Raw genomic sequence first — 23,301 nt, 5'->3', positions numbered from 1 at the left:
CATTTGTGTTGTTCTGAGGTGGAGGATTTTGTCCTGCAAACCGAACCACAGGTTGTGCATTTTGGATAGTTCGGGCATCCACAACCCCATCGTTGACGATATTCTTGATTTTATTTCAGAAGCTTGGTTTATCACTATTGAAGCGTGGGCGAGGACCATCCTTTGGTTCATTATAGATTTTGATGAGTCCTTTCTTGATAAGTGCTCGTTCACATTTCAAACCCTTGGTGATCATATCATTAAAAGAGTCAGTGTCTTTGACATCCAAGTGAAATTCCATTTCTTCGTTTAAGTTGGAAATGAATATTTCCACTAGTTCTCGTTTAGGTAACTGAAGAGAACGTCTGCTAGACATTTGGCGCCATCGTTGCAGGGATACTGAGAAAAGTTCACCTGGTTTTTGTTTGGTGTTGCACAGATCAACCAGAATATTTCTTTTGTATACTGCCGGTGGTTCCATTTTTATCTTAATGGGAGCTTTAAGTATGGGTCTCTACGGATCTCATGAACCAACCTTCGATTTTGAATTATTAGCTAAAAAAATTATCCCATCACACTTGAAATACTATTATATTTAGGGTTTTTGATCGCTTATGCAATAAAATTGCCAATCTTCCCTTTACATGCCTGGTTACCAGATACTCATGGGGAAGCACATTATAGTACATGTATGCTTTTGGCCGGAGTTCTATTGAAAATGGGGGGATATGGGTTGATTCGGATCAATATGGAATTGCTACCTCATGCTCATCCTTTGTTTTCACCATGGTTGATAATAATAGGAGTAGTGCAAATTATCTATGCAGCTCTAACTTCTATGGGTCAACGCAATTTGAAAAGAAGGATAGCCTATTCATCAATATCTCATATGGGTTTTGTAATTATAGGAATTGGTTCCATGACATATACAGGTCTCAATGGAGCCATTTTGCAAATGATTTCTCATGGATTAATTGGTGCTGCACTTTTTTCCTTGGTAGGAACAAGTTATGATAGGATACGTACTCTTTTCCTTGATGAAATGGGAGGAATCGCTATACCAATTCCTAAAATCTTTACTATGTTCAGTAGCTTTTCAATGGCTTCTCTTGCATTGCCAGGAATGAGTGGTTTTGTAGCAGAATTTATGATATTTTTGGGTGTAATTACTAATTATAAATATTCTTCGACCTTTCGGATCATTATTACTGCACTAGCGGCAATTGGAATGATATTAACTCCCATTTATTTGTTATCTATGTTACGTCGAATGTTCTATGGATATAAGGTTTTGAATGTCCCGAACCCTTATTTTAAGGATTCGGGACCACGCGAACTTTTTATTTTGATCTGTCTCTTTCTACCAATCATAGGTATTGGTCTTTACCCCGATCTGGTTCTATTTTTATATAATGCTAAGGTAGAAGCTATTTTCTCTCAATCTTTCTATTAAGAAATAATCATTTTTTAATTGCTCTCTAGTTCGAGTTATTTCAAGTAGTGTTTATTCCCTTTGAAATAACTTGGACAAACTCCCTATTGATTCAATAACATAGAATCACTGCTGATTATTCTAAATCAATCAATATAAATATATAAATATTGATTGATATATATCTATACCTATATTATTATTATTATAATGAGGTCTACTAATCCTTTTTCATACTTATAAAAGTATACATGCCAGGAACCAGATTTGAACTGGTGACACAAAGATTTTCAGTCCTCTGCTCTACCAACTGAGCTATCCCGGCTGTTCCCCTGTGCATCATACTAGCACAGTAACCTAATAAAGAAGCTAATATTAAGCTATTGATACTAAAATGATTTATTTTATCCAAAATGACAAGATATTAATTTGCTATGCTAAATGCTCTCTAAAATGCCTATAGGTTAAATGCATACAAGTTTTCAGGATCTGGATTATGAAGAAATGGGCTCTATTTATAGGAAAAATGGAGCAATGGATGGTTGAGATTGAATAATCTCAACAAAGGTCAGGATTGAATGATTTCAAATCTATGTGAGGGTTTTCAACCTAATCCCAGGATGACAAGTGTCAATGTGAGATAAGTTGAGAGGGGAAGGAATAAGCATTAAATGTTTGACATGACCTTGGGAGTTAAAGTCAAGGTTAGTTGAATGAATAAACTCTTTATTCAAAGAATAAAGCTTTTATCCAATGGATAAACTCTTGTGCAAAGGCAAGAAGGATAAATATGGACAAAGCAATAAATGTTTGGGGGGACAAGTTTGAAATAACCATAAATGGTTATGTAAGAGCCATAAATGGTCATGTAAGAGCCATTAGTGGTTTTTGAAGACTTTGGGGGTTAATTTGTTGAACACACAAAGCATTAAATGTTTTTCAAAGACTTTTGAAGTCTTTGAGAAGTGATTCCATTTTGCTTAGGAATGTGACAATAATTAGGGGATGGATTAGGCTAATTAGGAAGGGTTTAGAAGAATTTAGAAGGGGATTAGATTTTGCAATTGGATTTGGTGGGTGAGGGAAAATAGGATTTTTATTTAAAATAAAATTATTTTATTTCAATAAATGAGTGCAAGTTGCATTTGTAGGAAAATGCAAGTGGGGGGGATAATGATTTAAATAAATATTTTTATTTAATTTATTTAAAAGAAGAATAGGGGATTTTAATTAAATAAATAGATTTTATTTATTTAATTGATTGTGAATTTGATTTAATGAATTAATTAAAATAAATTGAATAATTTATTTAATTAATAGAAGAATGTTTGGAGATGAATTAATTAAATATTAATTTAATTAACTGATGGCTAGTGGATTTTTAATCAAATAAATAGCGAATATTTATTTAATTAAGCTGGACAGATTTGTGTGACTACAGTGGGAATGCAAGTTAATATCAACAAGATGAAAATCATGGTTTTCTTAAGTAGAAGAAAACAAGAGCAGCATAAATTTTACTTTGAAAGTAGCATTATTGAAGAAGTTATAGATTACAAATACCTTAGAATTGATTTCAACAAAAGTCTTAGTTGGGAAGGTTGCAGGAAGAAGAGAACTCTTGGAGGTTGGAAGGCATTTTATGCTCTTCAAAATAGATGCAGGGAGGCAGAGCTTTGGGATTCGAAAACCATCCAAAATCCTTTTAGGCTTTTGGTGTTGCCAATTATTTTATATGGTTGTGAAGTTTGGGCCAGCAGTACCTCAGTTTCTCAATGGACACAAATTGAGAGAATTAAAAAACGTTTAATCACAAGCAAGTTCAAAATTAAAAGTACAATCCCATATGATATCATGTTAAGTGAAACAGGTGTTGCCCCTATTGAAGCAACTGTTATGGTGTGTCTCATCAGTTATTTAAAAAGAACCAAGCAAATGTGAGAAGGTAGATGACCTAAGGTTGTTGTCAATGACATATTGTGCAAAAAGAAGAAGACGTGGATGCAACAAAACATCAAATGGTTGAAAAAATGGAACATTTATTTGAATTCATGCCCCACAAATATCAAGGAAATAAAAGTCTTCATTATGGATATGTTCTACAAGAAAATTTGAGGTATTGCGTTAGGAAGGAAGAAACAATACTATATCAATGAGTTCAACCCCAATTATGACCATCTTCAAAAAGTCTATATAGGGGCTAATATATCATGGAGGGCTAAAATTCTAATTGTTCAGCTTAGAACCAACTCTCACCAACTTCGATGTGAGACTGGGTGGTGGAAAAGGCCAAAAGAGATTTGGGAAGAAAGAGTTTGCCCGTTTTGCACCTCTAGGATTGTAGAAACTGAAAAACATTTTATCTTGGAGTGTGAAGCACTTAAAGACAGCAGGGAAAAGTTTGCCAATTTCTTAACTGCTAGCACATGGTATAATCTGTTTAGCGAGGAGTATATTGAGACGCTGAGAGCACTCATCATCAACCTACATAAGCAAAGATCGGATCTTCAAAAGTCGGCTCAGATTGGACAGGCTGTCCCATAGGCTATTCTTAGCCTCGTGGACGTTAAAATTCTTTCTTTCTTTCTTTCTTCAAGGATAAAACTGTTTAGGTTGAACAACAAAAATTCTTCCGTTACCGGGACTCGAACCCAGGCCTCTCGGGTGAGAACCAAGTATCAAATATTTTTCTAATATACTACTGAAATAGGCATTACACAGCTCTTGCCATTCAAACTCAAATAGATTCTTAATATTTTAATTAAAAATACTAACTTTTTCCTCCAACCACTTGCATCTCGGACTCTTAAAGCATAGATGTATTAGCTAATCATAAGTTTGAAGAAGGCAAAGAGTTGCCATGACAACTTGAACCTTTGTTAATGCTGAGCGTTTATCCATTCTTATATCATTTATAAATATTAATCGTAGAAAAATTAAGTGGCTATTTTTCTTAACAGAATAATAGTCTCTTAAGATTTTTTGTATTGACAAATATTTTAGAGAAGAAATTACAGAAGACTTCAGGTGGTCTAATATTGTGAAATCTCAATGTTGAGCAGATGAATGTGCATTAGAAGAAAAATGAGACAAAAGTATTTATGATTAATAAGAATGGACATATATATTACAGTAAAATTGACTACTATTCCATTGTAAGAAACATTTTACATCAGAATTTTAAATGAAAAATATGCACAACTATCATACGACCCTTCTAAATATACAACCAAGATTACATATCTTAGGAGGAGTTCCCTTTTATGATGCTTGAACATCCAACTCATGCTCAGCCACCAATATGCAAGAATCCCTCTCTAAAGATGAAGCAGGCTCTTCTGCAATCTTCAAAGGTTTTTCAAAGGTTGAACTTGTCTTCTGCAGGTTAAGCATATCTGGCATACATTGGACGTCAGGTAAAATACCCACTTGATCGATATCATGCAGTGCTGGTGATATATACTTTGCGACGGTTACAAACAGAGCTGACCCATCATGTAGCTCGGTTACACTCTGCAGTAAACCATATGATTTAGTAAGATAACTAGCATCCCAAAGAAAGCTGGGTTTGCAACAAACTTCTCATATAAAATTAAGAAATGAAAGTTTTGGCAACAACATGCATGCCTTACAGGAATAAAGTTCACCTGAATTTTTCCTTTGCCAAAGGTCTTGTGACCAACAAGTTTAGCACGCCCATTGTCATGCAATGCCCCTGCAAGGATTTCACTTGCACTTGCACTACCTTCATTTACCTGGATAATACAGAGTTGTAATAAAGCTGTTGGTCACTATTACCCGAACTTCGGAATCATTGTAACAGCTATATAATTATAATTGTCAATGATCAAATTATACCATACATGTTTAAGCAATTAAACACAAATGAAGATTAAATATGATACAGATGCCTCAATGCAATTTTCATAACGTCTCTCAATCACATTAATATGTATATACCAGAATCACAAGAGGATCATGGGTCAGCGCATGCCCGTTGACCATATTAATAGGCAACATGTTACCATCTCGGTCAATGGTATTAACTAAAGTCTCATCACCATCCAACCATATTTGTGCAACATCAAGTCCAACTTTTACAAGCCCCCCCTGTTACATTTAAGATTAAAAAATGGTAAGGAAATAATTGACAATAATTCCCAAGGACTAATATTGGCCAGAAGTACTATAAAAAGCTTTGCACCACTTACAGGATTATTCCGTAGATCCAAGATGTATGATTGAACATCTTGATTCTCCAATGCATTGACTGCATTCTCCATGTCTATAGCAGCATTCTGTTGCAAATATTATAAGATATCCATAAGTTCTTATATAAATATTTCAGAAAAATGGAAAGATGTTTTGCATTCTAACAACCATAAATATACCATTCCAGAATATGTTATATTTCCCACAAGAGGAAATGCCATACAAAGGGTAGGTATCAAATATTTCTAGAGAATTGCATTAATTTATATATCTATAGATCCCAATGGCTCATTTTATCACTCCTCTCTTCCTCTCATCCGCCAAACATCCACACACATTAGATCATATATATTGTTTGCATAACAGACATAAGTAAATCTATATGGATACGCAGACACAGACATGTGTGCACACATTCACATTCATATGCATGCAGTGAGGTTGTGTATATAAATAATATGCTATCAAGGCATTAATTCCTGTAGTGAGGTACTCAAATTGTTGAAAAAAAAAACTCTTTATATGTAATACATTAACTAAAAACCTATTTTTCACGGTGTTTCCGAGACAGGAATGGCAGGAATGGCAGGAAATGCAGGAGCATATTTCTGGGATGTTTCTTGGGGAGATGGCCATTAAAAAATATAGAATCTTAAAATTATATGGAACTTAAATTATTCATATCAAAGTTCCCAGACTCGGACTCGGACTGGGCAAGGCCGACTCGGCTATGACTCGGCAAAATAAAAAAAACCCTTGAAATTAAGAGATTTTTAACAATTTAAAACTTATTTCATGCACCCATTATTGAATATAGCCCAATTATAATGTGTGCTAGTTTGTTATGCCATGAAAGGCATGCTGGTAGAGTATCTACTTGTTTGGGGCTTCTGTTTAGTATTTTCTTTGGCCAAATTGAAATTTTGGGAGCACCAACATGAGACATCATGAATATCTTCACTTGGAAACTATAAGGAGTGCTTGTGTATGGTAGCATTAAATACTGTACTTGTTGAACTTAGGTTTTACCTTGGGACTATAGTTGACCTTGGTCTTTCTTGGACCTCTTAGTTTTTAGGCTATATATATGTTGGATGGAAGGGGGAATTGTTAGGCCAGAAGGGTTTGAAAATATGCTCCTCAGAGACATGTCCCTTGCCAAAAATAACCTTGTGCCCCATGGGGGGATTTTTTGGGATGTGGGGACAGGTAGGAAATGTCTCCAACTCACCCCCTTTTTTCAAAATTTTAAGAAACATCCCTGTTGTGAGGTACTCACACATCGCCCTATTGCAAATGAAGACCCCCACTTTTTGCTTTCTAGGGTTAGCTCTTTTAGTTTTGTTGTTGGTCGTTTTAGTGTCTTAGCCTTTGCATTGAAGGGATTGAGTTTCTCAAAGGTCATCAAATCAGGTGGATCTCCTCAAGGTGGAGTGAAGGAGGTTAGGTCAGTTGAGTGATTAGGGGTTATTTAGATCATTCCTAGGGTTTGTGTACTATTTGGTCACGCTTCAAGTTGCTAAATCAAACCTTGGTTGAATGCATAGTGTCCTCCTAGGTCCCGTCCCTTACATCAAGGTCAGAGTGAACTCGCCTTAAAAGTCTGGAATGTCATCCTAATCCTGAAATGGCCTGAAATTTGACTGAGTCTGGAAATTTGAAGGATCCTCCAAAAACTAGATTTTGCATTATAACTCATGGAGGTCCGAAACCACTCTCAAACATCCTGACAATATATATGGAATATAGAAATGTCTTTTCTCTTTCTTATACTTAAATGTTATATTCCATATATGAATCCTGACGGAGAGACTAACTTGTCAAACAAGTCAAAACATTGACCTGTCGTGGCCGAGTCTTGGAGCTTGGACTCGGCGAGTTTTGCCATAACTCGCCTGACTCGCGAGTCAGGTGAGTTATGGTCAAAACTCGCCGAGTCCGAGTCCTGAGTCAGCAAAACTCATCGAGCTTGGCTCGACTCGCCAACTCGGCAAACTCGCCTGACTCACGGCGAGTTTGGGAACTCTGATTCATATTATAAGGCATTTAGCATATTCATTATATAACATCCTATTTCATAACATTATAATTGAATTGAGAATTAACGTAAGGGACACCCAAATTAAGTTGTTACGTGGAAATGCAAATTTTCTAGGAGCTAGTACAACTTTAGATTGTTGCTGATGTATTCACAAACATCCGAAAGAAACTCGTAAGAACCTTTTATTGTCAGAAACAATATGGCTGACCATGGCCATCTTGGATATGGTCAAAAAGTGATAACTGGGCGCCCAATGGAAGTACCAAATTACTAATAACCATCGAATCCACAAAGAATATACTTCAGAAACTAATGGTCATATGTTTGCTAAACCTGTTGCATCTCGAGGTCAACATACACTTGCTATTGCTTCATGGAATCCAAAGAGATGGATCTTTAATGTGTGCAAATTATGTGATTCAGATGTCGTCAAAATCAGAACCCGATGAAACTTTTAAGGCGTTAAGCTAGAACAAAATAAAACCTGAAGAAACATTAAGAAGTTAAGCCAGAACAAAATAGTATTGTATTTCTTGTATAACTTGTGGTCGGTCATAGTATCTGTATGTAATAATATCTTTCAAGTTTCAACAAAAGAGAACATTACCACAAAAAAAGCTTGTCTCATGTCTACATTCTTGGCTTGATATTTTTGTTTTAGAAGTAATTGAGAGATTTGGATGTATGGCTATAAAATTACTATTCAAGGCATATAATCTTTCTTTTTTATATTTTGTGCCCTGGGTACATGTCCTCTACCACCACAATAACACTTATATATATATATATATATATATATATTCATTTTGTCATTTTCTATTTTGTAAAGACGAGATAAAAAGCAGTGTTCCACGGGCATTGGGGACGGGGGGACAGGGGGACGAGGGGGACGCGTTTCCGGGACGAGGGGACCAAGGGCCTAAATTTGGGGACGGGGGGACGGGGGGACGAGGGGGACGCGTTTCCGGGACGGGGGGACCAAGGGCCTAAATTTGGGGACGGCGGGGGGACAGCGGCGGGGGGGGTGGCGGGGTGGTGGTGCTCATATATATACATATAGTACTTGAAAAACTAGTTTTGAAAAGATGTATAACAGTATAACAGTATAAGAATTAGATTTCAAATGAAACTATAGGAAATACCAAGATTACTTAGATTAGTGATACGTAACTAATTGCTAAAAGTAAATAAAATTTGACAAATGAAATTGTCAAATTGGAGATTTCTCATTTCTATCATATGAATATCGAAAAAGGAAAACGAAAAATATGAATATCTGATGCCATTGCAAAGTCTATAATAATAAAGATGATTACATGATTCATCATTACAATGAGTAGCCAAATACAAATACGTGTAGCAATAGCATTACAAAAGAGACGAGTCAAATACAAAATGACAAAACTGAAAAGTGAAAACTCAAACTGTAGCTAATGGAGGCCTCTAATCATCTGCGAACTCCTCCTCACTGGAACTGCTGGACTCCTGAGGATCAAGGTCCCTCAAGCTCACACCAACTAGCCCTGCATCTGAAGTGGTAGGATCATCCTCATCAATCTGTGAAGGCTCCTCTGGCTCTACATCCCATCGTGCCGCTGGACTCTCCTTGTACATAAGTGTCTTGTGGTCAATGAGACGCAAAGCACTGTGTACAGCCACAAGCTTCTCTGCTCTCTTAGAGGTAAGTCTATTCCTCTTAAGAGAGTGGATGAAGCTATATGTAGACCAGTTCCTCTCAGCAGCTGAAGAATTGGAAACCTGGGATAGCAGACGGATGGCTAGAGTGGTGGTCAAAGATTTCGGGCCATGACAAGTCCACCACAAAAGTGGGTCCTCCTGTGCCATAATGTCTATTATCCATCTTTGCCACATCTGAATAACCTCTAAGAGTGGCAAATCTTCCCCACTCAGTGCGCATTGTGCCGGCATCTCTGGAATCAAACATCTTCTCTATGCACCTAAAGAAACCCGCCTTCACCTCACATCCTCAATCGGTGTCATTCTACCCGGTCTAGCCTTGTACCACTTAGGATTCAAGGCAAAGGCAGCCATATGCAAAGGAGTGTTCAACTTGTCCCATCTACTCTGAATGATAGGCCGGATTTGCTCATTGTAGAATGCTAGAGAGGGGTCCTTCACTCGCACAGCAGCCCTCATCTGGTCAAGCATAGAGTCAATGCACTCATACACCTCTCCAAGGTTAGGTGCATCCCCATCCCCATATCTGATCACCTGGAATACTGGAGAAATGATGGAGACAATGTATTTCGCATCAGTCCAAAACACATCACTCTTCACTATCTCCTTCACCCTTCTCCCCTGCTCTGTCTTGGCCTCAACCCACCTATTCCACTCATTAGTCATAACCATGAGTTGCAATGCCTCTTGCAACTCAATCATTCTCTCCAAGAGAATGAAATAGGATGCATATCTAGTCTCAACTGGTTTCAAGAACTCCTTCTTCGCGAAGGTCCTGAAGAGTGCATGTGAAGTGTGGTGGTTGCAGATAAACATCTGCACATCTCTCGCATCGGTGACCACTCCTCTAATCCAGTCAATCTTCCCCATGTCCTTGAGTGCATTATTCATGGCATGCACATAACATGGGGTCCACCAAATGTGTCTATAGGCTGCCTCAATGAGTCTCCCTGTTGCTCTACACACAGGCTGCATCTGTCACTACTTGGACCACATTTTGTGGCCCAACCTCCTCAATAGCCTCCCTGAGGACCTGAAACTGGAAATCAGCATCTTTACGATGCCCTGTACAATCAACTGCTCTAAGGAAGTATGGGCCCTCTGCACATGTGACCATGACGTTGATGAGTGGACGATGGCTAATGTTCGTCCACCCATCCATAACTATGCTGCACCCCGATGCCGCCCAACATGCCTTCATCTTCTCCATCAAAATATTGATCATGGAATAGCTTTTATCCAGGATCGAGGTCCTCATTTTCATCTCCCCTAGTGGCACATAAGATGGTCCTCCCTTGGCCACCATATCCATCATCTTCCTATAATAAGGAGACCGTGTAACATGAAATGGAATGCCATTGGCAAAGAAGAAATTGCCAATGGATTCATCTATCTCATCTCTCAGCTGCACATTAAACATATCAGCAATGGGGTTGCTCTGTGGTGTATGCAACCTACGTTTCCCAGCCCTGGCAGTAGTAGAAGTGGAAGTAGATGGAGATCCAAACATCATTCCTCCCGCCTGCGAAGCATGAGAAGTATGTGGCACTGGCACATTCTGGCTGTCGTGAAGTGATGCCCTAGCAGACAAAGTAGTAGGCACTTAAATATTTGTGTCATCTGGAACCCCCCAAAGCCTGTTAAACTCAATTCTGTACTGTATATTTTTGGGTTCCTCCAAAAACTTACAATGTTTCACGCCTTTTCCTCTCCAAAACAGAAAGTGTGCATTCACCCTGCTAATGCTACCGAACCATTCTCTGTCACAAATATTGCACTTCCACTTCCTTGTTCCCCCACTTGAATGTGATGCAGTGCCTTGTACTGATATTTGTGAAGCAAACTATTTTAGAGGAGACTTAGGATCAAAATGACCCCTAGCATATGGTGCCAACAACTCTGAAGGGCAACCTGTACTAGCTGGTGCACTTGCCATAGAACTAGATTGGGCTCCAGGATCAGCCCCATGGTCACCCCCCTCATTTTCAGGTTCATATTCTGAATCATTCTCACTATGAGGATGGATTTCCATGTTATCTTCACTCGTGCCTTGGGAGCTCATTGTGAAATTGACACTGCATTTCACAAAATAAAAATAAAATCAGCCTTGTTTAACAATATATTTTTAAATTTTTTTCCTATTCATCTCAAAATGAGATTTGATGTTGAATCTTGAGGGCAAAATGATGAATCATTTTGCCCTCAAGATTCAACATCAAATCTCATTTTGAGTCTTGAGATGAATAGGGAAAAAAAAACCAAAAATGACATAGAACAATGAAAATCAGAAAGTAAAACAAAAAAAAAACAAGAAGAAGTTGACAAACCCTACCTTGTGCTTGAAAAATCTCTCCAAAATGTAGAAGAATCTTCTTCTTCCTCTTCTTGCTTCTTCTAGCTCCTATCACGCTTGCAGTCACTTTTCTCACCCCTTCAATCAATCTTCTTCAAGTATTTCCTCCTCTTCAAGTTGCTGGAAAAAAAATCAGTTTTCAAAAATGAGAGTGAAATCCAAAATAAACATGCTTTTGTGTTGTTTTGGGGGGTAGGGTGGGGCCCACGTCCAATTAGGGTTACCCCTTAACCCCCCCCAAAAAGCACATGTTATAAAAAAACTTTAAAAAAAAAAAAACTGTCTTTTTTCGCGTGGGAACGCGGGAGACGCCTGGGTGTCTCCCCGTCCCTCGAGAGACGCCTGGACGTCTCTTGAGGGACGGGGAGACGCCCAGGCATCTCCCAGGAGACGCCCAGACGTCTCCACATCTCCCTGGGAGACGCGGGGACGTCTCCACATCCCGGCGGCGTTTGGGTGGCGGTGGCGGGACGGTGGGGGATGGCGCGTCCCCATCCCCTCGTCCCCGAGACGTCTCTGACGGGGGGACGCGCCCAAAAAGGGGGGGGACGCGTCCCCGTGGTTCACTAATAAAAAGAGAACTGTGAGAAGAGAAGAGAACAGCTGTGAGAAGGAAAGAAAGCATCAAAACTAAATTTGAAATTAGTTTACTGTTCATTGATCATTTGCAGACATTCTTTTGCAAAAAAAAAAACAAAAAAAAAAGTGTTTTTAAAATTTCAAGGGAAGATTTGCGTTTTTTTGTTTTATATTTCTATTCATACTTACAACTATGTTTCAAGTTTTTCAAAAAAAAAACAATGAGCAGCAGTGAGAGTAGTCAGCACAATGAGGTTCAAATTCATCAAAGAGGTTATAGAGGTACTATTGGGGGTTCTTTTAGGAGTGGCAGTATTACAGGAGAAGTGAGTTCAAATAACCATTGGAATAACCTTTTGATGTCCTCACACAAAAAAGCTATATTACCCCAAGTTTCCAGGATGGGGACGGTAGGGGGACGGAGGGACGAGTTTTTGGGATGGCAAAATTTTTGCCAATTTTGGGGATGGCGGAGGGGCGGCAAAGGGGACGGCTATATAAAATATAGGGCAAATTTAAAATATATAGGGAAATTTTAAATGTTCATATGAAAAATAGATAAAGCATGTATATATACATTATATTCATATGAAAACATGGATAATGCATGTATATGTACATTATAGAACCTTGATATACTGCATTTGTGTTCAGAATTAATTGTCAATACTCAATATGCATTCATAATTCAGAATTCACTGTCAACACTCAATATGCATTCATAATTGAAAATACATTGTCAATATGCCAGCACTTGTTTCCATGTAGTTCATTGCTTCTTTCTAGTAAGAGGATATTTTGATAGTATTCCATTACTATTATGACCTACAGCCGCTTCTTTATGCACTACCAAGTTTTGGGTGTTTTGTGAAACTCATTACTAACCTGTTATTCATATTTCTGAGTGCTTTTGGCTATGATTCAGACATGTTTACCTTTCATATCAGTGAAAAGTCCAACATTGCAAACCTGCAACCACTCTTTTTACACACTACCAAGTTCTGAGTGTTTGTGAAATTTATTACCAGGCTGCTGCTCATTATTTCTAAGTGCTTTTGGAAGTGATTAAGACATGTTTACCAGTCATATTAGTGAAAATCCAGTTTTACAGACCTAAGATAAAATTAAAAAATCTTTTTTTAGAGCATTTGAGCCTTTTTTTTTAATAAAAGTGCTGGGAGAAGGGGGATGGCTGGCCATCCCTGGGACAGTTAGGGGACACGGGGACGTCCCCTGGCTGTCCCCGGGATGGGGACGAGGGATTTAGGCCCAGGGACCTGTACCCGGGAACATAGCAAAAAAGTAAAGGGCCCATTTAATCCTAAAATATCCTTTTACAAATTGCAACAGCCATAAACAAAGGCAAAATTAAAAACTCAGAGAGAGTAGAGTATGGTTATGCCATTTGTACAACAAGAGTTATAGAGGTAGTTATAAAAAGGTTTACTCTCATCTTTTGTGCATAAGTGGACTAGGGTAGGTATCAAATGTACATCCAATGTTGTGAGTCTAGTTTATGTGTTTGTTGATTTAAATATCCACGTATTGATCTGATGGTCAATCATATGATATTTCGATTGATATTTCAAATTTGCAGACTTAGTAAACAAGTTTCACCATAATTGTTTACCCTATTTATCAACATTTGGTATCGAAGCTTCAGTTTTGTGGAGAAACAGATGCCTTTCTTGAAGTCTTGCGAGTTGTTTTGGCTTCAATAAGAGCTTTTGACGTTGTGGTTTTGCAAATTTGTGGGAAGTTGTAGCAAAGGGACATCCTAAGGAATGTCTGATAAAGATTTTCCAAAGTTGTACAAAAAGGCATGGAGAACCATTTGGTTGTATCTTGCAAATACAACCTACTTGAATGGCTCAAAGAAAACTATTGCACGAAGCCTATGGAAAGGATAGGTGATACCAATCAAAAAATGAAGAAGTATAAATAAGTTATATTTGAGCATTTGAATGCTTTTAATTTGATTTTGAGTTAGCTTAGTCCTATCAATGTTAATCTTGATTAGGAGGATAATTGTAGATTGTTGCTTTCTACTTTAGCTAAATCTTGGAAAAATCTAATTGTTGCTCTTAGAAACAAAAAAACCTATGATGATTCGTTCATTGAGAATCATTCAATTATGGTGATAATGATGCTTTATTCATTTCTACTAAAGTTACTATTGATGACTATTGGCTCATTGATTCAAGTTGCTCCTACCAAATAACTCTCCACAAGGAGTGGTTGTCATTTTATGGAGCTTCCAATGGAGAAGTTTCCCTTGGTGACAACAGTTGTGCATCTTATAGTTGGTAAGGGAAAGATACAATTGTGTTTCAATGATGGAAGAGTGAAAACTCTCAAATTTGATGTGTACACTCTTAGAGGAATCAATCCCTTCAAGGCCAAAGAAATGTTGTTGAAGGGGGATTGATCAGCTTGCAACATAATATGTGTTATTTAAGGCCAACATTCTCTCCACTTTGGGCTCAACTCAACCCAAGAGGGTGTTCCTAAAGGTATCCATGATAGAATTAGTCATAATTGATAATATGCAAATTGAAACAACGACAATGGTATCTAGTGTATGCTTGATCCCAAAAGCTGTCACTATACCAAAGACTAACCTACTACACATATAACCTTTATTAAGTTGATAAAGACATTATTGCATAGATGCAAGATGAAGGTAGATAGGATATGATTTTCTGAGATAAAACCATTTGCGCTTGCTGCAGATGTGTCCTTGGATTAAAATCTCTTACAATAGAGTGTATGGTGGATCATCAATTCCTAGGACCACTTCCTTATTCATTGGGTTATAGTGTTTCAGTTTACTGATGTTGTTGGGAAATATGTATATCTTATGTTTTGGTAGTAATGTCATTTGTTAGTAGTTAGTTAGTCGACGGGTAGGTAGTTGGAGTCGCGACGGTTGTGTCGCACCCCTTCAGCTGTTATATATTGTACCACCTGCGGGTATTGAAGGGTGTGTTGGTATTGAAGGGTGTGTTGTTTACGATAGATAATACTATGAAACATTGTATACACTCTGAGTTATTAATGGAAAGCTTATTCTCGTATTCATGTTGTTATTGCATTGTTTATTTCTGCGTTACTTCTGTACTCTTTCTGTTTACCCAGTGAGGCAAACATTTGGCGCTATTGCCTAGACGTACTCGGGAAAGGAAGGAGCGGATGGCGCACGGACACGATGGGCCTACCCGTTGGTGAGATAAACCCAGAGGTCGACGACGCACAAACAGAGCTCTACCACGGAGAAGACACTGCAACGAGGGAATTTTCAATCCTGCTCCAGGTAGCCATTGAGACCTACGTCCGAAGAGAGGCCACGGAGGCTGAAATCCCACCAAGTGCCGTGTGGACAGCACTGGAAGTTAGCCCGGCAGTAAATCGGTTGATGAACCACCTCCCCCGGTTGCTTGCGCAGGCATCACTAGCACAACGAACTCGCCTGGAGGAGATTGCCCGAGAAGAGTGACGCCAACAAATCCTCCAACAGTACAAAGAAGGCAGTCGTCGGGAAGGGGAGCAGGATGGCATGAGGCCAAGAGGGAATTGAACCCTGAATCCCAAAGGGATGAAAGAACATTCTATATTCAAATAAAGGTGTCATAATATTGACACAAGTTGTATCTGATGAAATAAATTAATAAAGGAGTGTTCTGGTTTTATGTGTTATTATTTATGGAAATATACGGGAATTAATGCCCAACCTATTAAATAAAGATAGAAATAAGAAAGCAGAAACGGAGGAGTGGGAGGCCACACAGAGGGCCTTGATTCTGGAACAACAAGTAGAACGTAGACAGAGGCTGAGGCAACTTACCGAAGGACGACCTGCCAAGGGGTTGCCCGAAGGGAACCAAGGAGGTGTCACGGAGGGTGCAGAAGCCGAGGGAAATTTCTACTCGTTGCTAGAACATCGTAGGGTGAGAAGCCACGAAGAGTTTCTGGAGGAAACAAGGTTACGGAGGAATCTAGTCGAAGAGACCCGAGATCAGTTCAGAAACTTATCCCTTACACCACGAAGTGAGGATCACCAAAGTGAGCCAGTAGTGGGCGCGGGTGAGAACGAAGGGGAGGACAGTCGTACAGCTGTAGGTGCGACACACGGCAGGCAAAACACCGTACCCCTAGTCACCCATGCGGGACACACCACCGACACCGGAGGGAGCGGCGCAGGGGCACAGACACAGCCACAACCACCTCCAGGGAGACGACCCCCATCGATGGCGGGCAAACTGAAGTTGCCCAAATTCAACGAAGATGGCAACGATGACCCCGTACGGCACTGCCGTACGTGTGAGACAATATGGTCAGCCAACGAGGTGGTTGACAAAGCGGATTGGGTAGTGTAGTTCCCTGCCACCCTGAGAGGGGTAGCCATTGATTGGTACTCTGATGTGGATAAAGTAAAGGTGGGAACATGGGATGAACTACAGAAAGCTTTCGAGACGGAGTTTCGACTCCTTGAGATGATAATGAGATCGTGGCAGAGATATTAAGCACAAAGCAGGGAAAGCACGAGATAGTGCGAACATACAGCCAACAGTTAAAAGAGTTACTGGGGAAGATGGAGAACCAACCGGCTGACGGACTAAAGAAGAGATGGTTTGTGGAAGGGTTGCGGTCATCCCTGCGGAGGAAGATGAAAATTGTACCGCCCACATCATACGATGACGCATACAACCGCGCGATGGATTTGGAAAGTGAAGGCAAAACATCGTGGAAGAAAAAAGACAAGTCCTCTGCAGAAGAGGAGTCCTCGGGAGAAAGCAGTAGTGATGAATCATCAAGTAAGAAGGTGCAAGCTCTTCAAAAGGATATCCACCGTATGTTGAAGGAATTTAAGAACATGAAAGGAAGCACGAGTAAAAATGAAGACGTGTGGTGCACTGATTGTAAGGAAGAAGGTCACACAAAAGGCACCTGCCCGAAGAAAGCATTCTGCGAAATTTGCCAAATGTTGGGACACGCCGTCAAAGAGTGTCCCTACAACATGAAAACAAAAGGGAACCAAGTATTCTTCGCGCAAGAGCAACCCTCACTGTCCGTAGCTGTGGGCTCCGCCCAGCCACAAGCCGACGCCATTGCATCATTCGGTGGTTATAGAGGTAACCGAAGAGGAGGGAGAGGCAACAACAACAACAACAATCGAAGCAGAATGCAGTATGACGTTAAGGGGCGGCCAATAATTCAATGTCGGGCCTGCAACCAATGGGGGCACTTCGCTCGGGAGTGCCAAAATACTGAAACCCCCCAGAGCCTGTGTAGATGGTGCGGCCCCGGTGATCACGATGACACAAAATGTCCTAAACAGGGGGTGAATCTCCTCAATATTGAGAAGACGGGCGAAGTATTGGCGATCACTCGCGCGCAGGCAAAGAAGGCAATGTATCCCGACCCCCGCACAGAGAAGGAGAGACTGCGGGAGGCGAAGGCCGACATTGAACGGGAGATGGCGGAAGAAGGACGGAAGAACACGGAGATGATGAGTCCCTCAACCCGCCTGAAAGCGGAAAAGAATATTATTGGGCAAGTCTTGCAGATGGAGGTACCGATAAAGGTAAAAGACCTTCTAGACTCCATGCCACATTTGAGGACTGCCATCCTCAGCAATGTGCTAAGCACCGCACACGTACCTTCAAGTGCACCAAAGGTGGAGGTTCCCGTCAGCCCTTCGGCTGACCTGATGTTACTAGCCTTGAACAGTGGTAGACACCCAGCAGTGGTAGAAATGGGCATCCTTAGGACCATTCTGAAGGACACCATTGTGGACGGAGGTGCTGGGGTGAATGTACTACCAGAAGAGACATGGAAAAGGCTGGGGAAACCCACCCTGTGGCCATCCACATTTAATCTGGTAGGAGCCGACCAAAACGGCATCAAGCCACTCAGCATATTGATGGCCCAACAAGTGACAATTGGTACGCAGCCCTTCCTGTTAGATTTTGTAGTTATTCCCTTGAAAAAGAAAGGCTATGATGCCATCCTGGGGAGAGTGTGGTTGATCACCGCGAGGGTGAACCATAACTGGAAGAAAAATACACTCTCCATGGAGAAGGGAGGGCGGAAATATATCATTGACCTACGGACCCAAGATGTCGGCGAAGAGCTAGCCTCTTCTGACTCGGACTCAGAGGACTCTAATAAATGGGAAGGGGGTCCCGACGAAAGCAAGGGCAAGAACGCGATGGAGCCGAACAGTGAAGGGGTGCTCGAGTTGGAGGGATGTTCTGAAGATGAGGTGTGCTCACTCAACGGGCTCTTCCATTGGCAAATGGAGGACTACGAACTTTTTCGCTGCAACATGTTGCAGATAGAGGAGCCCACCAATCCAGAGGTCTTCCCTCCGGAATATAGAGAATATAAGGAGGGGGAAGCCCAAGTGGACGAGGCACCTGCATATCAGTTTGAGAAAGACAAGCCAATTCAATTTGAAGAGTCCAAGCTGAAGGCAACAAACCTGGGAAAGGAGGACCCACGGAATATATTTGTCGGGGATGACTGGGATCTCGTGCTGAAGACAGCGGCCTTCAAAATATTTCTGGAGTTTAAAGACATCTTCGCATGGACGCATAAAGACTTGAAGGGGGTACCTCCCGAACTGTGCGTGCACCGCATCCCGTTGGTACCCGGAGCCCGGCCTGTACGAAAGAGACCGTACCAGATGAACCGCAACTATACAACGCGGGTGAATGATGAGATAGAAAAAATGTTGGAGGCCGGTATCATTTTTAAAGTACAGACAAGTGAATGGGTGTCGCCCATAGTCATTTCATTAAAGGAGGAGGCTAACCAAATAAGGATTTGTGTGGACTTCCGATGTCTCAATGCAGTTACGATTAAAGACCCTTTCCCAATCCCGTTTACGGACAACATACTGGAGGAGGTGGCCGGCCATGAGATGTACTCGTTTATGGATGGATTCTCCGGATATAACCAGATCTCAATCACCGAGGAAGATAAACTGAAGACCACCTTCGTGGTCGAAGATGGTGTCTATGCATACAACCGGATGCCATTCGGCCTATGCAATATTCCAGCGAATTATACTACACATATTCAACAAGATGTCGGTAGGAAATTTTAAAGCCTTCCTCGACGACTGGTCCATATATAGCGGGCAAGATACGCATTTGGTAGCCCTCAAAGAGTGCCTGGAGAGATGCCGAAGGGCAAGGCTGGCCCTTAATCCAAAAAAATGTCGATTTATGGTACCACAAGGCAAATTGCTTGGGCACATTGTATGCAAAGCAGGTCTAAAGACGGACCCAGACAAAATACGGGTGATCGTGGAGATGGAGCCTCCTACGGATGTCACCAGGGTAAAGTCCTTCCTGGGCCATATCGGCTACTATAGAAGGTTCATAAAAAACTTTGCACAAATATCCCACCCCTTGGACAAACTTACTTGCAAGGGTGAGTCGTACACCTGGGGGACCTCGGAGAGTGAAGCATTTGAGGAATTGAAGACGAGGCTGGTAGTTGCCCCCATCCTCGTGTACCCCAACTGGGACAGGGAGTTCCATGTCCATGTGGACGCTTCAAACTTTGCGATCGGTGCCACACTGGCCCAAGTGGGAGATCACGGGTTGGATCATCCCGTCTATTTTGCCAGTAGACTGTTATCCAAAGCGGAGAAAAATTACAGCACGACAAAGAGGGAGGCATTGGGGATGATCTATGTGGTACAAAAATTCAGACACTATCTGTTGGCGACACCATTCACATTCTACGTAGACCATCAAGCCCTCATGTACTTGGTCAACAAGTCGATAATTCAAGGATGGATTAGTCGATGGCTACTCTTGCTGCAAGAGTTTATGTTCACCATTATCGTGCGGCCTAGGAAAAGCCATGTGATAGCGGACCAATTATCACGCATAAAGTCAGGAGAACCAGCGGAAGGGGTGAACAATGATTTTCCAGATGCCCACTTATTCCAAATTGTTGCATTGCCATCATGGTACACGGCCATCGGGGAGTATCTTTCTACTTCAGTCTTTCCGCCAGGCATGCTACCAGGAGAACGAAGGAAACTGGTTTTACGAAGTCGAGCATTCAAACTGATCAATGGACTGTTATATAAGATGGGACCGGATCAAATACCCAAAAGATGTGTGATGGAGGAGGAGGTGCCAGGAGTTCTCCGAGAGGCGCACGAAGGACCGGCGGGGGGACACATGGGACCGGACACTACTGCACGGAAGGTGCTACTCGCGGGCTTGTTGTGGCCCATGCTATATAATGATGCCCGAGAATGGGTTGTTGGTTGCGACACGTGCCAAAGGGCTGGGAAACCATTGAAGCGGGACTTTATGCCGCTCAACCCCTCGCACGTGCAGGAATTATTTGAATGATGGGGGTTGGACTTTGTCGGACCACTCAAAGTCAGTCGTGCTAGGCGGTGCAGATACATCATGGTAGCCACAGAATATTTGACTAAGTGGGTGGAAGCACGGGCCCTACCCGATAACTCAACGGTGAGTACAGCTAGATTTATTTATGAGCAAATCATTACTCATTATGGTATCCCCATGCATCTGACGAGTAACCGAGGGGGCCATTTTGTCAACCATGTTATTAAGTTGCTCACGACAAAATTTTAGATCTTCCATTCTCTGTCGAGCCCTTACTACCCTCGAGCCAATGGGCAGGCGGAGGCCACGAACAAGATCCTTGTAGGAGTCATTTATAAGTCGTACGGGGTCGAAGGGGAGGATTGGGAAGAGAAGTTACCCTCCGTGTTGTGGGCTTACCGCACGACGTACAAAGTGACTACGGGACAAACGCCCTTCCAACTTATGTATGGGCAAGAAGCAGTGGTGCCCACTGAATTCATGGTACCAAGTCTTCGTATTGCCATAGAAAATAGACTCGGCGATATGGAGAGCCTGAGGGAGTGACTTTATGCTCTGAATAAACTTGATGAGAAGCGGATGATGGCTCAGTGGGCAACTGAGACAACGTAGCAGAGGAGGAAGTTGTGGCACGATAAGCACCTAAAGCAAATGAAGTTAACCCCAGGACAACTCATGTTGAAATATAATGCGCGAAACGAAATTAAACCTGGAAAATTTAAAGTGAGGTGGCTAGGACCTTACAAAGTTCGCGAAGTCGCAGCAAATGGATCGGTTCGGCTATGGACATTGGACAACCACGAAGTGACTGAAGTCGTGAACGGGTCCAAATTGAAGGTTTACCACGAACGGAGGGAACCTGGACCCTCCAATCAGGGTGTTTGACAGTATTATTAAAATTGAAAATAAAAAAAAATTAAAAAAATAAAACACCGTACGATCTGTACAGCAGCAAATAAAAATAAAAAAGAGGAAAGAACGACGGTGGACCACCGTGCGGTGGCGACACCGACAGTGGGGCCACCGTGCGGTGGCAACACCGGCGGTGGAACCACCGTGCGGTGACACCACCGTGGGGTGGGACCACCGGCGGTGGACACCACCGTGGGGTGGGACCACCGGCGGTGGACACCACCATGCAGTGGATACCACCGCCCACGCAAGTAATAAAACATGCAGCAGCCCCGCCCAAACGCAAACATAAAACGCACGCACAACGCCGACAACGCAACGCGCAAGCACAGGGAAGGCATACACAGCCACCCAGGGGGTAGTTAAGGTGGTTACGCAACCGTACGGCTATAACCAAGAAATCAGTTACAAGGGAAATTAATGGAGTCAGCTGGGAAACGGAGTTGGAAGAGGCAGTTGCAGGCTTCCTCTAGTAGCAGCCAGATGGATAGAAATACCAGGGTCTTGTCGTCAGGCATACATGTGGCAGGCAGCACAATGGATGCCAGCGCAAGTCAGAAGAAAAAGCAGAAAGCACCACAACCTACCATAAGTGGGAAAAATATATTAACACCTCAAAATATCACCTTCAAGGGCTTGAATGGGTCGGAATGCCGGAAATGGTGGCAGGACACTCCCGACAATGATTTGGTGAAGCAGAACCTTCGTAAGGCAGAAGTGGAGTGGGCTATTCGAATGCCCGTGTTTCCTATCCGCGAGTATGAGGGTGCCCTACGGTTCATGGTGGACACCTTTGACAGACACACACGCACGAGTACTTTTGAGTATCTCGAGAGGGATGTCACCATATCCTTCAAAGCAGTGGACTTTACCAAAGTATTCGGCATCCCAGGCAGACAAGGCAGGAAAATCGAGTTGAAGGCTAAGAAGATGAAGCGTGAGAAGGAATATTGGATTAAATTAGTATCCAGGAACTTGACGACAACAGAGCTAGACAGCGTGGCTAATGCCACGAAGGGACGAGGAATCCGTAAGACCTTTGTTGCAGAGGGCCACTAGCGGTGCATTATGGATGTCATTAAGAGTAGGTTGACGGGATCGAGTAGGGCGTTGGACATCGCCCTCCCTCAGATTATACTCATGAACGGGCTTATGAACGGCATTGTGTACGATTGGGCTGTGTTGCTAGCAGAGCGCATGTATGAGTTCTTGACGATGCAGCATCGCACATTCTATATGCCCCACTATGCTATAGGACTGTTCTGGGAGGCCACGCGGGAAGCAGTGCCGGAGGCAGAGTTGGAGGTATGGCCGCAGGGACCGTTGGTAGCGAGTGAGCCTCCTATCATGTATTGGAGACACCTGGACATTGGGCACTCTTCTGCGAAGCGGAAACGGACGGTAGATACGGCCTCAGGGGAACCTGATAGTGGGAGGGAGACTTCCAGTAGTACAGAGGATTCAGAAGCAGAGGATGAGGAGGAGGATAGTAGCAGGGCAACAGAGGAGAGAGTCCTTTTTGCCCCACCCTTGCTACCGATGGGCACACCTGTGATGTCATCTGGAGTGGGAGGCACCTTTATTTCGGCATTTGGGCAGAGCCGCACACTAGTTGCACTTTGCCCCACCCAGCGACAAGTAGCATCACCTCCGCAGGATCGAGCACCACCTTCGAGACCGGCCCCGACTACGGAGGCACTTACCGAAGACATGG

General features: G+C 42.0%; 1 protein-coding gene, 1 non-coding gene and 1 pseudogene across 3 annotated transcripts in view; 1 reads left to right on the top strand and 2 right to left on the bottom strand.

The window, feature by feature from the left end:
- Positions 1-455: 455 nt before the first annotated feature.
- LOC131874767 (NAD(P)H-quinone oxidoreductase chain 4, chloroplastic-like) lies at positions 456-1,432 on the top strand (annotated as a pseudogene).
- A 231-nt stretch (positions 1,433-1,663) lies between these two features.
- On the bottom strand, positions 1,664-1,736 carry TRNAF-GAA (transfer RNA phenylalanine (anticodon GAA)). The gene has a single exon. It is a non-coding gene; the product is annotated as a tRNA-Phe (tRNA).
- A 2,760-nt stretch (positions 1,737-4,496) lies between these two features.
- Positions 4,497-23,301, bottom strand: part of LOC131047416 (carboxyl-terminal-processing peptidase 3, chloroplastic) — a 190,084-nt gene continuing 171,279 nt past the window's right edge. For both annotated transcript variants that reach the window (XM_057981314.2, XM_057981306.2), the window contains 4 exons: positions 5,623-5,709; positions 5,372-5,521; positions 5,059-5,166; positions 4,497-4,924 (listed from right to left, as the gene is read on the bottom strand). In XM_057981314.2, the coding sequence (XP_057837297.2) occupies positions 4,673-4,924; positions 5,059-5,166; positions 5,372-5,521; positions 5,623-5,709 (597 nt within the window). In that variant the 3' untranslated portion in view covers positions 4,497-4,672. The remainder of the gene's footprint in view (positions 4,925-5,058; positions 5,167-5,371; positions 5,522-5,622; positions 5,710-23,301) is intronic.

The sequence above is a fragment of the Cryptomeria japonica genome, chromosome 4, assembly GCF_030272615.1.
Source record: "Cryptomeria japonica chromosome 4, Sugi_1.0, whole genome shotgun sequence".
Lineage (NCBI taxonomy): Eukaryota > Viridiplantae > Streptophyta > Pinopsida > Cupressales > Cupressaceae > Cryptomeria > Cryptomeria japonica.
This window is presented reverse-complemented; position numbering and strand designations above follow the sequence as displayed.